A 14,341-nucleotide genomic window follows, 5' to 3' on the forward strand; every position below is an offset into this window, starting at 1 on the left:
TTCGCATGATTTCCAGGGGTATTTGTCCACCTCCCCTGGCCCGGGGCCCGGCTGATGCGTGATGGGGTTATGGCAGGACTGGAAATCCCGCAGAGGAATGCTCAGGGAAATAATTTGGTGTAAGGAGCGGGCAGGGCTCTGGGCTCGGATGCCAAGGGCTCTCGCACTGCAATGATCTGATTTATTTAATGGAACAGCTGGTGCTGGGGGCCGGGGGGGGGGGGCTCCAGGCTCGTTACCCCCAACCCTGGTCAGCCCCGGGCTGGGTGCTGGGTCCCCAAACGGGTTTTTAGCTTGGGGTCAGGGTGCCTGTAACCGCTGCGGATGAGACAGCAGCGGGTGCTGCTGCTACCGGAATAGCTCCGTGCGCTCCGTACGAGCAGGAGCCGGTCGAGACCGGCAACAACCGGTACCAAAGCCCGCAGGGACCTCCCCGCCGAGGCGGGAGGCGGAGACGAACGGGCGGTGGGGCTCCAGCCCATCCCGCTCCACCGTCACCTCCCGTTTATGCCCCGTTGCCCCCGTTTTTAAGCCAAAGGTCCGCGCTCCCCCGGGGGTGCCTGTCCCGGCCGTGCTCGGGTGTCCCCCGCTGCCCAGCCTCGGAGCTCCGCCGGCGGCTCCGGTCACGGAAACAACGGGCGCAACGTCCGGGGGTGTGCGGGTGTGCTGGGGCAGCCCGGGGGCAGCGGGGGAAGGGGGTACCGGGTGGTTATAGGGCGGTAGCGGGTGGTTATAGAGGGACATCGGGGGATACCGACGGGTACCGGGGGGGTGATGGGGAGGATATAGGGGGGCATCGGAGGGGTACATGGGGGTATGAAGGGCTATGGGGGGGCACCGGGGGGATATGGGGGGTTATAGGGAGGTACCGGGGTGCTATAGGGGGTACCGGGGGGCGCGCCACTGGCAGCGGCAGCAGCGGCGCGCTCAGCCATTGGCTGATCGCCGACCAATCAGCGGCGCCTCCTGTTTGCTCGGCAGGACGGATAAAAAGCCCGGGGTGGGACCGCGGCGGCGCGGAGCGGAGCGGGGGGCGGCCGAGGGTGAGCGGCGGCGAGCGGGGCTCCTATGGGGCTCCTATGGGGCTCCTATGGGGCTCCTATGGGGCTCCTATGGGGCTCCTATGGGGCGGTGTGTGTGGGGCTGCGTGGGGAGGGGGCTGCGGAGGTCGATGGAGGGGGGGGGAATGGGGTGTTTTGGGGTGCGGAGGGGGCGTTCGCGGCTGGAACGGCGTGAATCGGAGGAGGAGCGGGTGGATGGGAGCGGGGTGAAGGGGGGGCAGGATGCTGCAGGGCTCGTTTGGGGGAGTGGGGGGTGTATGGGGTGAGTGGGAGAGAAGGGAGGGTCTGGGTGCACGGGGGGAGGTGTGGGGCTGGGGATGGGGCTATAGGCGAAGAGGTGAGGAAGAGGAGGAAGTGAGCCGGGTGGGGGGGATGTCTCTGCACTGGCCTTTGTGGCTGGAGGGGAGCCCAGTGTCTTCCCCTACCCAAAGCAACCAGGGCTGGGCCCTCTGTGCTGTGGAAAGCCCTGAGGAGCTGCTTTAGGCTGTGTGGCACCAGTTGGATTTCCCCTTAGTGCATGGCTGGGGTGTGCTCTGGGCTGGGAAGAGGCTCAGCTTGTCTAAAATGGCCACTTGCCTCATGGCCCTGGGGCTGCTGCATCTTGAGGCTCTCCAGAGCAGCCCCTGCTCTGGTCCCAAATCATCCCTATGGGCCCTAGGAACTGGGGCTGGGAGCTGGGGACAGTTCATCCCACGGCAGCATCCATAGGGCATGTCAGTGTGCCGAGGTGGAGCAGCGTGTGCTGGCCGCGATGGGGCAAGATGTTGCAGTCTTGTCCCCCAGATGGGTGGTCTGGTAGGAAAAAAGGGCTCCTTGATGAGCCATCTGTGTGTACAGTATATGCATAATCCTATATGTAAGCTGCATTTATAGGACTGATAGTACCGGTTTAGTGGTAGACTTGGCAGTCCTGGGGTAACCATAGAGCCATGGGTTTGGGTTGAAGGGACCTTCAAGCCCCTCCAGCTCCAACCCCTGCCATGGGCAGGGACCCCTTCCACTGGAGGAGTTTGCTCCAAGCCCCTGTGTCCAACCTGGCCTTGAGCACTGCCAGGGATGGGGCAGCCACAGTAATGCTGGACTTGGTCTTAAAGGTGTTTTCCAACCTGGTTGGTTCTGATCCTATGCTCACCTTCTGACCCATGCTCACCTTCCAGAGCAGCTCTGTGCTCCTGCATGGGGCAGAGCAGACATGGTGGGTCACTGAAGTGCTGTGGGGATCCCAGCCTTTCCCTTAAGCAGACAAGAGATTGAAGCCTCCTGCTCTGGCATTTGACTCATTAATGCCTTACAATGGGCTGCTCACCCCATGCAGGCAACAAGCAGTGGGCTCCAGGCAGTTGATCCTTGCTCCGTTTCCATACCTGGTGCTCGGGAGGTGGAACTGAGTCCTTGAAGGCTCCTCTGTCACACTGTGTGCACCAGAGGGGCTGCTCCAAGGGCATCGGTGCTCCCGCATCCCTCCAGGTAACTTGGCAGGCTGGTACCTGCAAGAACAAGTTTTGACACCTGAGTGCCTTGCATTCACAGGCAGGTTTGCTTGTGTTCCACTGGGGAGATCTCTTAAACCAGGCTGGTTTGCACTCTTTGAGCAGTATATGATGGGTGTTGTTCTGGTCCCTCCAGGTTAAGACTGATCGAGGCCATCATCCCACCCAGCCATGGCACCCACACTGGCTACCGCCCACCGCCGGCGCTGGTGGATGGCATCCACAGCCATCATTGAGAACCTGCTCTTCTCTGCCGTCCTGCTGGGCTGGGGCTCCCTCCTCATCATGCTGAAAGCAGAAGGGTTTTATTCCTACCTGTGCTATGAGTCAGGTAAGGATGCTCTGGAGACTCATGTAATAAGTTGCTGGTGAGGTTTGGTGCTGTGGGATTGACTGGAGCGGGGCTGAGCTCCAGGTTTGCCCTGGGGTAGAAGGAAGGGATGTGTGCTCCTTTCTAAAGCCAATGGCGTCCTTGTGATGTGCCTGTAGTTGCTGTTGCTTTGCAGAGTGATTGGAAAAGAAGCCTTATAGATCAGGTAAAGGCTTTTCTGACAGCCTTTTCCACTTGGCCATGGAGTCTTCCTCTGCATCTGGAAGATGATGACTTGTGGGGAGGGTGTTCTGAGTTTGTAGGAGGAAACTGTAGGTGTTCTCTCCTTAGTGGCAGGAAAAGAGCATGGGTGACCATAGGACTAGGGGAGCCCAGTGCTGCTGTTTGAGGAGACGCTGCAGAAGTAAACGCTGCTGATGCTTTGTTCCTTTCCCTCTTCAAACACCCAGGATGTGCTTAAACCAGGTTGTGTCTCTGAGGGCTTGAGATCCACCTTCCGGCCCCAGCAGAGGAAGCAGTTGTCTGTGTAGCAGCCACATCCTTGCCGGGAAGGAGGCGATCCTGTGGTGTGGGAAGGATAACGCTGGGAGCACCAGCGTGTAGGTGGATGGATCTCCCAGCCGGAGCATGGAGAGGCTTGTGGGCAGGGGTGTCCCACAGCGGGGTTAAAAGCAACCTGAGGGTGAAGGTGTGGTGTGGCTTTGGAAAGCTGTTTCGGTGACAAAGGTTTGCATGTGCTCAGGGAAGGGAATAGCAGAGAGAAGGGAGGCAGGAGGTAGGTGTTTGGGCCGTGCGATGGTGGATCATGGTGAGCACGGGGATGGAGGAGGAAGCGTAAGTGGAAGAAAAGGGGTTGGAAAGAAGTGCATGGGCCCTCAGTGGGCAACGGCTGAGGATAGAGGGGGAAGTGTGAAATGCAGTGAGATGTTGGTGCACTTGGTAGACCTGGAAGTGCTCGAGTCCTCCACCAGCTTGGCTGCTTGATCTCCATCCTATGCTCTGCTCATGGTGTACGCTTGCCACTGGGGTGGTGAGGAGGAGTCCTCAACACTGGAGACTGTTTGGTAGGGCTTGTTATCTCCAAGCCACCGTGACTGTATCATGAGCCTGTGGAAGAGATCCCATTAAACCCATCAGGCGGAGGCTTTCTGCCACCGAGATAAGGCACACAAGGGTTGATAAGCAAATGCTGACCGTCTCCTAAAGCAGCCCTTTTCCTATCTGCTTCCTGAGATGAGCCCTGCTTCCCTTGGGGCCCACCTCCTACCCTTTTCTTTGATGGCTTTCAACTGGTCTGCCTTTGCCCCAAATCAAACCTCTGCTCCTCACCCCTCTTTGCCAATGGCTCTCCCCAGGGGAGTGCTACGGAACCACAGGGATAATGCAAATGTTTGGCCTGTGGTGAAATTGCAGCCCTGGGGGCAATTCCTTCCTCCCAGTGACCAAACTGTGCCCTGAGGCAAGAGAACGGAGTCCCTGTAGAGAAACTGATGTAGCCAAATGTTCTCATTGTCCTCAAATATGTGGGCATCGCTGCTGAACCCAGGGGAGGCTGGTGATGAGCATGGAGGACCAGTTACACCGGTTTCCTCCTTTATCCCTGCTTGCTCACTTCCCTTCCTCTCTTTTTGTCCTCCATGTCGTAAACTCGGTGATTTGGTCGGGAAGAGCCCTGGCTCCATGTGTGGGGAATGCAGCCGCCCTGCAGTGCTCACTGAATGACCAGCACCAAGCTGAATTCGACCTTGGCTGGGATTGAGCGGTTGCCTTTCTTAGTATAACCCATGGAATCCCGCAGCCTTGGCTTGAAGCTTGCTGCAAACACATTATACCCGGTAGCCTTTGGGCACTTGTTGTTGCCGATTCTGTTGTGCATGCAAGAACTGCAAAAACAACAACAAGAAGAAGAAGAAAAGAGACTTCTCCTGTTGAGCCAAAGGCTCTTGGCAGGGCTTGCCATTCGTCAGCAAAAGCTCTTGCACTTTGTGATGCCTTCCAGTGAAACGCAGACCTTGTCCCTTCTGCAGGCTCCTCTATGAAGGTAGCAGAAAGCGACTGCGATCCATGAAGGCCTCCTTGTCTTCCTGTTGAATCTCCCCTTTTCCCTGCCTGCCCTTGGCTCCTGTTGGGCTTCCCTCAGCCAATGTGCAAACGTGCGGGGTCTGCCGAGCTCTTAACTCTGTTGTGAGATGGGCACCTCGGGAGGAATGCACATCCAGGCATCACGTCCCCTTAAAGCAGTTGTGCTTGGGGGGGTTGTCCCTGCTCCGGTGGCAGGTTTGACCGCATCCCATCCCAAGAGGTATGCTTGAAATCTGCTGACAAAGAGGCTGTCCGTGGCACTTTGTTCCCCTTTTAACTTTACTACGCTACGGCTTGGCCTTTAACCGCCTGAAGCAGCATCTTTTCCTTGGTGGAAGTGCTGATTCCGCAGTCTTTATCGGGATTTGGGCCTTATCGGCTGTTGGGGAGCTTGATCTGGTCGTGGCTTTGTGATGTTCCTGGGATTAAGGAGCTCAAGGCTTGGCTTTGAGATCTTTAAAAGAAAAAGCAATCTTGGACCTGCTCACACAGAGCAGAGATAAGGAGCTGCCTGAACAGAGGACCTTCCTCTAAGACAGGGCTGCAGGAAACCCAAGGGATGATAAGCTAATTCACTTACAGGGTAATGTGCCTGAACATGGGCATGGGTGCTGCCTTACAGCTCTTTGCTGTTAACGTATGCGCTCTGTGGCGGAGAACTGGCGGTCTGAAGGTCCCTTCCAGGCTGTCGAGGTGCAGGGACAGGCTGTGCCTGTGGCCCTGTCAACAGGAAAAGCGTGAACGCGGTAGATGCTCCTTGCGCAGGAAACACGCCGCGTTGAGCAGCAGCTTTCAGTGCTCTTGAAGCTGCAAAATGAAACCACAGCTGGAGAGAGAATGAGAGTTTAACCGAGTTCAGCTCTGTTACAGAGGCTTTCATCTGGGTGCAAAGAGAGGGGGATTCTGGAGGTGCCGGGCAGGGAAGGACACCCCAATAGATCGCGTTTGCAGTGGTACAAAGCAAGAACATCTCCTCCCAGTTCCCAGAAGTATGACACCATCCTGAGAGGGGAAAACATGTTTCTATGTGGGCAGGCTGCTGAGCAGTTGTTTGCACACGTCTTTCACTGGGACTTCATTTCAGCCAATGCTCCCGGTCTGTTTGGCCCCCGTTTATTTCTCTGCCCTCTTTAACAGTCAAAGGGGAAGGTTGGGGCTGTGCCCCACAGAGCAATCGGGTGGCTGGGGGTGCCCTCCCTGCTTGTTTCGGGGTGATCCGTGAAGCAAGATGAAAGGAAGCCTCCTCTCTGCTGTCTGAGATGGGAGCAGTGTTGGAAAGAGCCAGGCTCATTCCTCTGGTGTGCACTTGGGATTGGAAGAGGTCGGTAAAGAGCAGTTAATGATTGACCCTCTTATGGAACCTACGGCACTTAATTTGGGAGAAACGATGCCTTTAAATGTTCCAGTAAGAGCCTGAACAAATCCCAGCGACGAGCTTGACATAAAAGATTACCAAGGCAGCCGAAGCTGTCATTCTTTAAATAGTAACTTGAACTACTAATTGGGCAGTAGAAATCCTGCTGCTTGTGGGGGGGGGAAGCAGTGTAAAACCAGCCAGGATGTTCTTGTAATTGCCGATAAAGATTTGGAGCTGCTTCCAGCTCCAGGCAGACGGCAGTGAGCACGCATGGGTGGCTCTGCTGCGGGGCAGCCCCGGCACACGTGCGCGCAGGTAGACTTGGCAAGAGGCTCTGGGGATGGCATCACTGTCAGCACAGAGACAGCCCTTCCCCAAGGCGCTGATGCGGCTGGAGCCGGGCACGTAGGAGACTTATCCCTAGGAGTGTGGAGTGCGCTGATCTGGAGCAGGATCTGAGCAGTGATTGAGGGAAGCGCTGTTTGCTGTGCCCGGGCGCATTAGGTAGGTGAGCAGTTAGGCAGGTTCTCTGCCCATTGATCTCCTCCTAGGTGCATGTCATGTGCTGCTGACCTGCTGGCACGTGAATCCGTGCTCCTCAGTGAGGTGGCTCTTGGCTGGACCTGCTGCATGCTCCCGCAGCCCCTCCGATGGGTTTCTATTTGTGGGCATGGATCAGGGGGTGTCAGGGTGCCAAGGGCTGCTTGAATCGCTTCCATGACATCCCACTGGATCTTGCCTTGTTGCTCAGGGGCTGCTTCTATTTTCACAAGCCATTTGTATTTCCACACAGCACAGTGGCCTGGCCCCTCCTCAGAGCTGGCTGTAAACAGGGTGCTTGGTACAAGCAGGGGCTGCAGTCTGGGGCCCTGTTCCCAGCTTTCCTGGCTGCAGGAAGCCTTTAGGAAGGTCTGAGTCCCCTCACTGTGTCCTCTTTGCCTCCTGGTGCTGCCGCTCATCGTGCAGGCCACGGGAGGGTCTGCAGCAGGGGGATGCTGTGCGAGTTCCCCAGGGTCATGTTGTAACTATAGACATCAATACCTGAACAGGAATTCATCTATGCGGGCTTTAAATGCTGACTGCTTCTGGTCTGAGGTCTCTATGGGGAGGGCTGACGGGCTCCTTAACACACACAGCCAGAAGCTAAAGGTCATTGCACTGTCCACATCCCTCCACCCTTCTTCCACTCTGCAGCTGAGCTGAGTGCTGACACAGGGGGAAACCACAACTCCTTTGTCACTGTTCCCCCCCCCAACTCCTTGTTTTCCCAAGTTTAACCTCTCTCCCACATCTGTTTCCTATGGATTTTATCTTTGTGGGGAGCCCAAGCAGCCTGGATGCTGTGGGTGAAGCCGTGTGCCTGTGCTTGCCTTGTGGAGGTTGGTGTTTAATCGCAAGTTGGTGTTTAAGATCCCGGGCAGCACCAAGAGGAGATTGGGAGGGAAAGATGGATGAAATGGATGGAGATGTAGCATTAAAGCTGCACAGAGCCTCCCATGTCTGTCCAGGGCTGATTGGTGAGGATGTGAGGTGGGAACCTCGGGAGTTCTGCCCTCCCTGCAGAAGGGATGCTGAGGGAACATGGGGGATATCTGTTGCTTACTCTGGACAGGGCAAGGGAAGTACGGAATGGTTTGGATTGGAAAGGACCTTAAAGCTCATCCCATTCCAACGCCCTGCACAGGCAGGGACCCCTTCCACTAGAGCAGCTTGCTCCAAGCTTCGCAGTGGACACAGAGCTGGGAGGGTTGTTTGGAGCAGCTGGGAGAGCCAAGGTGGAACCAGTGACTTGTGATGCTAAGGACGGGGTAGAAGCGAAGGAGCTGCAGATGGGGCTGTGTGATCTCGGGGGTGGGGGGAGAAGGGGGGCATGAGCAGCCAAGGGGATCTCCTCCACAGATGCACCAAGCAGTGAACATGAAGCCACTTGTACGTGGGGGATTCCTACTTAGTTAACACTAACCAGGGCTCGCTGGGATTCTCCAGTGCCGCTCCATGCGGATGTAAGCGACTTCTCTCTATTCCTCCTTTAATATTGAACTCCATCAGATCAATTATTAAATATGGAGGAGTTTTACGTTGCTGGCTTGTGGCAGCAGTAGGGAAACAAGTGCTTTGTCATAGCAGCACAGGCTCCAAAGGCAGATAAGCACTGGGAGGAGGAGAGGTGGAGTGCAATGGGGTTAATGAAAGCCTAAAGGCGCATGTGCTCGCCTGGGGTTGTAAAGCACCTTGGGACAGGCTTGTGACAGGAGCAGAGTTAACACGAGGCACTGAAACTGCTGCTGCAAAGAAAAGGGAACTTGTGCTTTCTTCCCCTGTTTTTAAACTGTCCCGTTCCTGCCTCTGTTACACAACGTGGCTCTGTTCAGCGTGGGAGCTTGCGGAGTTCCTCTTGGGAGGGCAAGAACTGAAAGCTGGAGATGGAATTGATCCGTATGGCTTAAACCCACTGGGAAAGGATGGGGAAACGGGGCGGAAGTTAAAGATGCCTCAATCGTGTGACAAACAGAAGGCAGGTGAGCTGCCAGCCCTCCTGGGAGCAGGGTGTTAAAGCCAGGAAGGATGTTTCGGAGCCAGAGCAGTCGGGAAGCGGGGTGGCTGCTGCAAAGCCATCCCCCATCCCCATGCCTGCAGTGAGGGTAGGAAGCTTTTCATTTGAGCAGGCTGTTGCTCTGTGCCAGGCCTTGTCAGCTCAGTGCCTGGCTATATATAACTGCCTTAGCTGTGGGTATTGTGCCTGGTTTAGGTAGGGGAAGGAGCTCTGAGAACATGCTGCGTGTAGAACAGGAGGTCCTTATTTCTGTATTAGTCCCTTTGGGTTCTGGGTTTAGTCCCTGTAATCACCATGTAGTTGTTCTCATAGTGAATCTCTGTCCTTAGGTTGTCACCCTGTTGTTGCTTGGGATATGTGTCCCCTGGGTGCCTGTGTGTCCTTCTCCTGCTCCCAACTGGTTTCCCCTGCCCTGCTGCTCCTTCCCTTCTCCCTTTCTCACCAGTTCTAATAAATACGGAGTGCAAAGGGAGTATTCCCAGGGTGTTGTGGCACCTGAATACGGGGCTTTTCTTCTCCTTCCTGCATCACTGCAAGCCTCATCCTAACACACTGTAATAAGGATCCTCTGTTATCCCGTGTAGCAAACACCACCAGCAGCCCTGACCAGGAGAACAGCACGGATTCAGAGCACAAATGGCCTTCCTGCAATGCCCAGGATGAGATGCTCAACTTGGCCTTCACCATTGGGTCCTTCCTGCTCAGTGCGATCACACTCCCGCTGGGAATTGTCATGGATAAGTATGGACCTCGCAAGCTCCGGCTCCTCGGCAGGTCAGTGTCCTGGGCTGCTCAGTGGGCTGAGGGGTGAATGCATGCGTTGTATGGGGCTGGTGGGTGCTGTGCCTGTTGTGGGTCCCTGCATCCCAAGGGATGCGACTGGGAGCTGCTGGCCATGCACAGAACACTGGATTTTGGCCGGAACTGTGGGTTGCTCCATAAGGGAAGGGCTCAGGACTGCGTGTCCACACTTCAGCTCTGCAGTGTTGCTCTGTGCTCCCTGGCCATATGGAGCCTGGAGGAAGAGCGGAGTCATTTGTGACTCACAGAGGGTGGCTTTTTCCTTGAGCTGGGAGCTATGTCCTGAGAGGCACCAAACCAAGATGTTACATCACTGCTTGCAAGCCGGGGAGTTAACCTGGGGATCAACATGTCCTGCCTGTCTTCTCGAGGCCTCCTCTGCCTTGTTTTCTGCCTCAAATAGCAAAGCTGTTGGCTGTTTCCGTGGTGGGGGGGGATTAGGGACTTGTTGGGCACAGTGGACCCCAGCGCTGCTGAGTATGAATGCACTGAAACCCTACCAGAAGCTGAGCTGGTCTGGAGGCAGAGGGGGAAGAACAGGGCAAGTCTCTGACTCAGACCTTAGAATCATAGAATCATGGAATGGTTTGGGTTGGAAAGGACCTTAAGATCATCCAGTTCCAACCCCCTGCCATGGGCAGGGACACCTCACACTAAACCATCCCACCCAAGGCTTTGTCCAGCCCAGCCTTGAACACTGCCAGGGATGGAGCACTCACAACCTCCCTGGGCAGCCCATTCCAGTGCCTCAGCACCCTCACAGTAAAGAACTTCCTCCTTGCATCCAATGTGTAAACTTCCCCTGTTTCAGTTTTAACCCTTACCAAAGGAGAGCTGGTGAATAGGCTCCGAGTGCTGTAACCACAGCTGGGTCTCAGGACCAAGGTCTTTGGTCACCCCTTTGTGAGGGCTGGCAAAGCTGTGTGCTGGAAAACCGGTGGGGAATTTGGGTCCAGGAAGAGCTGCCTCAATACTGGGAGGAGAGGCTGTTTCCTCAGGCCTTGTGCAAGGTTTGCCTGTGATACCTGGGTATTCCCTTGGGCTTTTCTTCCCTTTCTCTTACGGGAATTACTCTGTGCTTGCTTAAGGTGCTCAGGAGGTAGAAGCCTGTGTAATTTACTGTGTATAAGGCTGGCTGTAAGGAACTCATGGGTTTGGTTCCCTTTCAGTGCCTGCTTTGCCGTGTCCTGTGTGCTGATCGCCTATGGAGCCAGTAACCCGGACTGTAAGTAGGAATTCCCCCTCTGAGCTGGGGGGAATGTGGGGCTGTGGCTTTGGGGTTGTCTCGGTGGGGGGGGAAGCAGAGGGCACACATGGCACTGCGTGCTCTCACTGCCGCATCCCCAGTGCTGCAATGGGGTCCTGCTGAGGACACGGCAAAGCATCTGCTGCCCCGTGGGAGCCGAGTGGCTCTGGTGTTTCACAATGCTAAATAGAGAGTGTAGCAAGGGCCAAGTGTCGGAGATAGCCAGGCCTCTCAGCTCTGCGCTTGGGCAGGGCTGGGTCCTGTGAAAAGAGCAATTCCAAACGAGTTCCTGGCTTTCTCAGGGTTGGGAAATAAGTAATAGCAATGGGTAATGGTGATGTGTAATCGGCTTTCTGGCCAGGGATGGAGGGAGCCTTTGCTCCTCCGGACCAGATAGCGAGATGGCTGTTTGAATTACAGTTCTTTCAAGTGAATCTTCCTTTTAAGACCCATTAAGACAAGCTGCATCAGCAAGCGTGTTCATTAGAGAAACCAAACCCTTCCATCCTGGAGGGATGATCCCATCCTAAACTCTCTCTTGGAGGAGAGCCCTGGCCCTCCTTTGCATGCCTGGGGAGATGGTGCTGGGTCCGGAACGGTGTGGCACATCCTGAGGGTCCACTGAGGTTTTCATGTGTCAGGACCAAAGCCCTCAGGGCTCTCCTCTTCCTCTTCGCCCCAGTGAAAGCTAAAGGTGGCTTTTTATTGTTGCAGCTCTGTCTGTGCTGATATTCATTGCGCTGGCTCTGAATGGCTTTGGGGGGATGTGTATGACCTTCACATCGCTTACGGTAAGTGAAGAGCTATTACCTGACTCTATTCTCTTCCTTACTATAGCTGTGAGCTGGGCTAGCAGGAAAGAACAAAGTGGATTGCTTGCCTGTGGCTTGAATAGCATGTGTTTTTATCTGGTACAAAGGGTCAGTCCCTCCTACCTGTGAGGCCGAGTGGTTATTCTAAGGCGTCTTTTCCACCCAGTCCTTCTTTTTTACCCTGCATCTCAGGTGAAGGCATGGGGGAAGAAAAGGAAGTGGTGTTATCCATCGTCATATACCTATACGTGCAGTGCTCAGCTACCTGGCACAGCCTGGACATGTGTTTGCACTGGATTTGGCACTGGCACGCTGCAGGAAGGCTCAGCAGGGCACAACCCCTTGCAAGCACAGTCTGCATCTCAGCCCAGGGAAATGGTTGTTCTTGAGCACAAAAGCTTTTGCTCTCAAGAAGGGTGAGATCCCCTTCCAGGTTTCCTTAGAAATGCTGCCTTGTTGAACGCACCCAGCTCCACTTGGATCCGTTGAGTCCGTGGATTGTATTGCAAACATTGGTCAACCCCTGTCAGCTGGATGTCTGTTTTGGAGCTCTTTCTGCTCAGAGACAGAGGCATTATTGTCCTTCAAGCAGCTGCTTCATTTTCTACCTCATTACCCTGATCCTTGTCAGCGTGGATGAAACGGGGCTGGGTGGGAAGCCTCCCAAAGCACTGATGCTTCTTGAGCTGCGACTGAAAACGTTCAGATTTGGACTGCATTACCTTGAACTTGCTATTGAAATGAAACCTTCTGTTGAGGTTACCTTGAATTCAACAGGGCTCAGGCACTGCCTGAGCTCCTGAGACCTGAGTTTGGCAGAGGCTGGGGTTTACAGATCACTGTGTACTGAGGTTTCTGCTGCCTTCATAGACACCAAGCTTCCGAAGCTCCGTGCAGAGGTCGGGATTTGCTCTGCATGTGGTGTTCTTCACTGGAAGCCTTGGCTGTGCTCCCAAGAACTATGGGGCAAATGTCATCCTGCCACGCTTCGAATGGGAGCAAGGAGAGGAGCGCATCAGTGCTGCTGCGGAAGAGAGAGGATTCCCTACCCTGCTGCTGTTGTCTCTCTGAGTGGTTATTAAAGGGTCACGGGTTATTTTAGAGCCACTGGTGATGAGAGGAGGAAGGGCAAGGGCTGAGATGTATTGGATGTGCTGTACTGTGGCTTTTAGCACCGGGAAAAGTAAGCAAAGCCACTTACTTATTAACTCTGTCATTAGTGAGCCTGCTCCACAGCACTAAGGAAGTACAGCAGCAGGAAAAAGGTCACATCTTCCAAGAACAGATCCAAGCCTTGAGGAGGTCTGGGGCAAGCAGTGATGCTGTGGGTCCCTGCAGGGAGACCTCAGGTGGAGCCCATGCCCTCTGCTCAACAACAGTGTGTTTTGTAAAGAGCTGAGGTGGCTTCAGGCCTGGCTCCTCGCATCCAGATGTAGCTGCTTGTGCCTCCGTACAAAGGCTTTTTGGTACCTGAGGCATGTGAATGTGATTATAAATAGCTTAAAGTGGGAGGGGAGCACTTCTTCCCCCACATCATAACGGAGCTGTGGTGGTGGCTGTTAAATGCAGGTGTATTTTGCTCACTGTCAGCTTCCTGTTTTGTCCCTGTGTGGTTCTACCTGCAAGCTGGGATGCTCGTGGTGTCTGCAGTGATGTGGGGATCTCCTGTGGGTCCATTCCACACACGGACAGGGAGCACGGCAAGGCAGGAACATGGGGATGACGCTGTACCAAGGGAAGGCTGAAGCCAGCACTGAAAGAGGAGCCTCAAAGACCTTTGTAAGGACCTTTGTTCTATGGAGGCAGTGAGCACGGAGCAGCTCATGGTGCCAAGTGAGCTTGTTCTGGCTGCCACAGGCACTGGCTGCCGAGCACCCACGTGCACACAGGAGTCAAAGCAAGGTGACTTCCTTCTCCTGCCTGCCACGGGTGTCCTGATGTGCTCCAGGAAACAGGACAAACCCACTGATGAGTGAGCTGCTGCTCTGCCACCCCAGGCGGGAGTTGGGATGCTCCCTGGGATACCAGCGTGCATGGGCATGGTGCAATCTGATGGCAGGGCAGGAGATCCCCAGTGCCTATAAAAGGGATAAACGGGATCTTTAAGGAATGCTGGGACAGTATTCCACGTTGTCTTTGGGGTTCAAAGGCTTTCTCAGTAACAGGTCCCCTGGGTATCATGTAAGCACAGGCAGAGCCAAAGCAAGCTGCTGTTTTTGGGTACCTTGCGTTGTGGCTTGGGGAGGAGGGAGAGCCAGGGAGCGGCGGTGTTCCTGCTTCTGGGAACAAGGTCAGGCTGTGCCTGTTGTTCAAATGCAGAGGGGAGATTTCTGCCTCGTGACTCGGTCTGAACCAATGTGAGTGAGGATGGGAAATGGAAACAGATCCGTGTTGGTGGCTCTGACAACGCAGGAATCTGGTGCTGGTTCTGCTCTGAAGCTATTTCATGCAGAGAAACAAACATGTGTGATACATTACCACAAAGAGCCTTTGATAGATTGTTTCTGCCCTGTTTTCCTCTCAAAGAATCACAGCTGCTTTGCTCTTTACCCTTTAGTCGGAGCAGGGGAGCATCTCTGTGTAGGGAGTATTTTCTGCTTGGAGATA

General features: G+C 54.9%; 1 protein-coding gene across 5 annotated transcripts in view; it reads left to right on the forward strand.

Annotated features, from left to right (window-relative positions):
• Window positions 1–563: 563 nt before the first annotated feature.
• The window catches only part of SLC43A2 (solute carrier family 43 member 2), a 32,093-nt gene continuing 18,315 nt past the window's right edge, over window positions 564–14,341 (forward strand). The window contains exons 1-5 of one of the 5 annotated variants that reach the window (XM_065694743.1): window positions 564–653; window positions 2,688–2,882; window positions 9,460–9,649; window positions 10,846–10,901; window positions 11,637–11,713. In XM_065694743.1, coding sequence (XP_065550815.1) covers window positions 2,723–2,882; window positions 9,460–9,649; window positions 10,846–10,901; window positions 11,637–11,713 — 483 coding nt within the window. In that variant the 5' untranslated portion in view covers window positions 564–653; window positions 2,688–2,722. Of the gene's footprint in view, window positions 662–956; window positions 1,044–2,687; window positions 2,883–6,563; window positions 6,826–8,721; window positions 8,841–9,459; window positions 9,650–10,845; window positions 10,902–11,636; window positions 11,714–14,341 lie in introns of those variants that run through there. The other 4 variants (XM_065694741.1, XM_065694740.1, XM_065694745.1 and 1 more) reach the window with 4 other exon arrangements.

The sequence above is a fragment of the Lathamus discolor genome, chromosome 14 (genome assembly GCF_037157495.1).
Source record: "Lathamus discolor isolate bLatDis1 chromosome 14, bLatDis1.hap1, whole genome shotgun sequence".
Classification (NCBI taxonomy): Eukaryota; Metazoa; Chordata; class Aves; order Psittaciformes; family Psittacidae; genus Lathamus; species Lathamus discolor.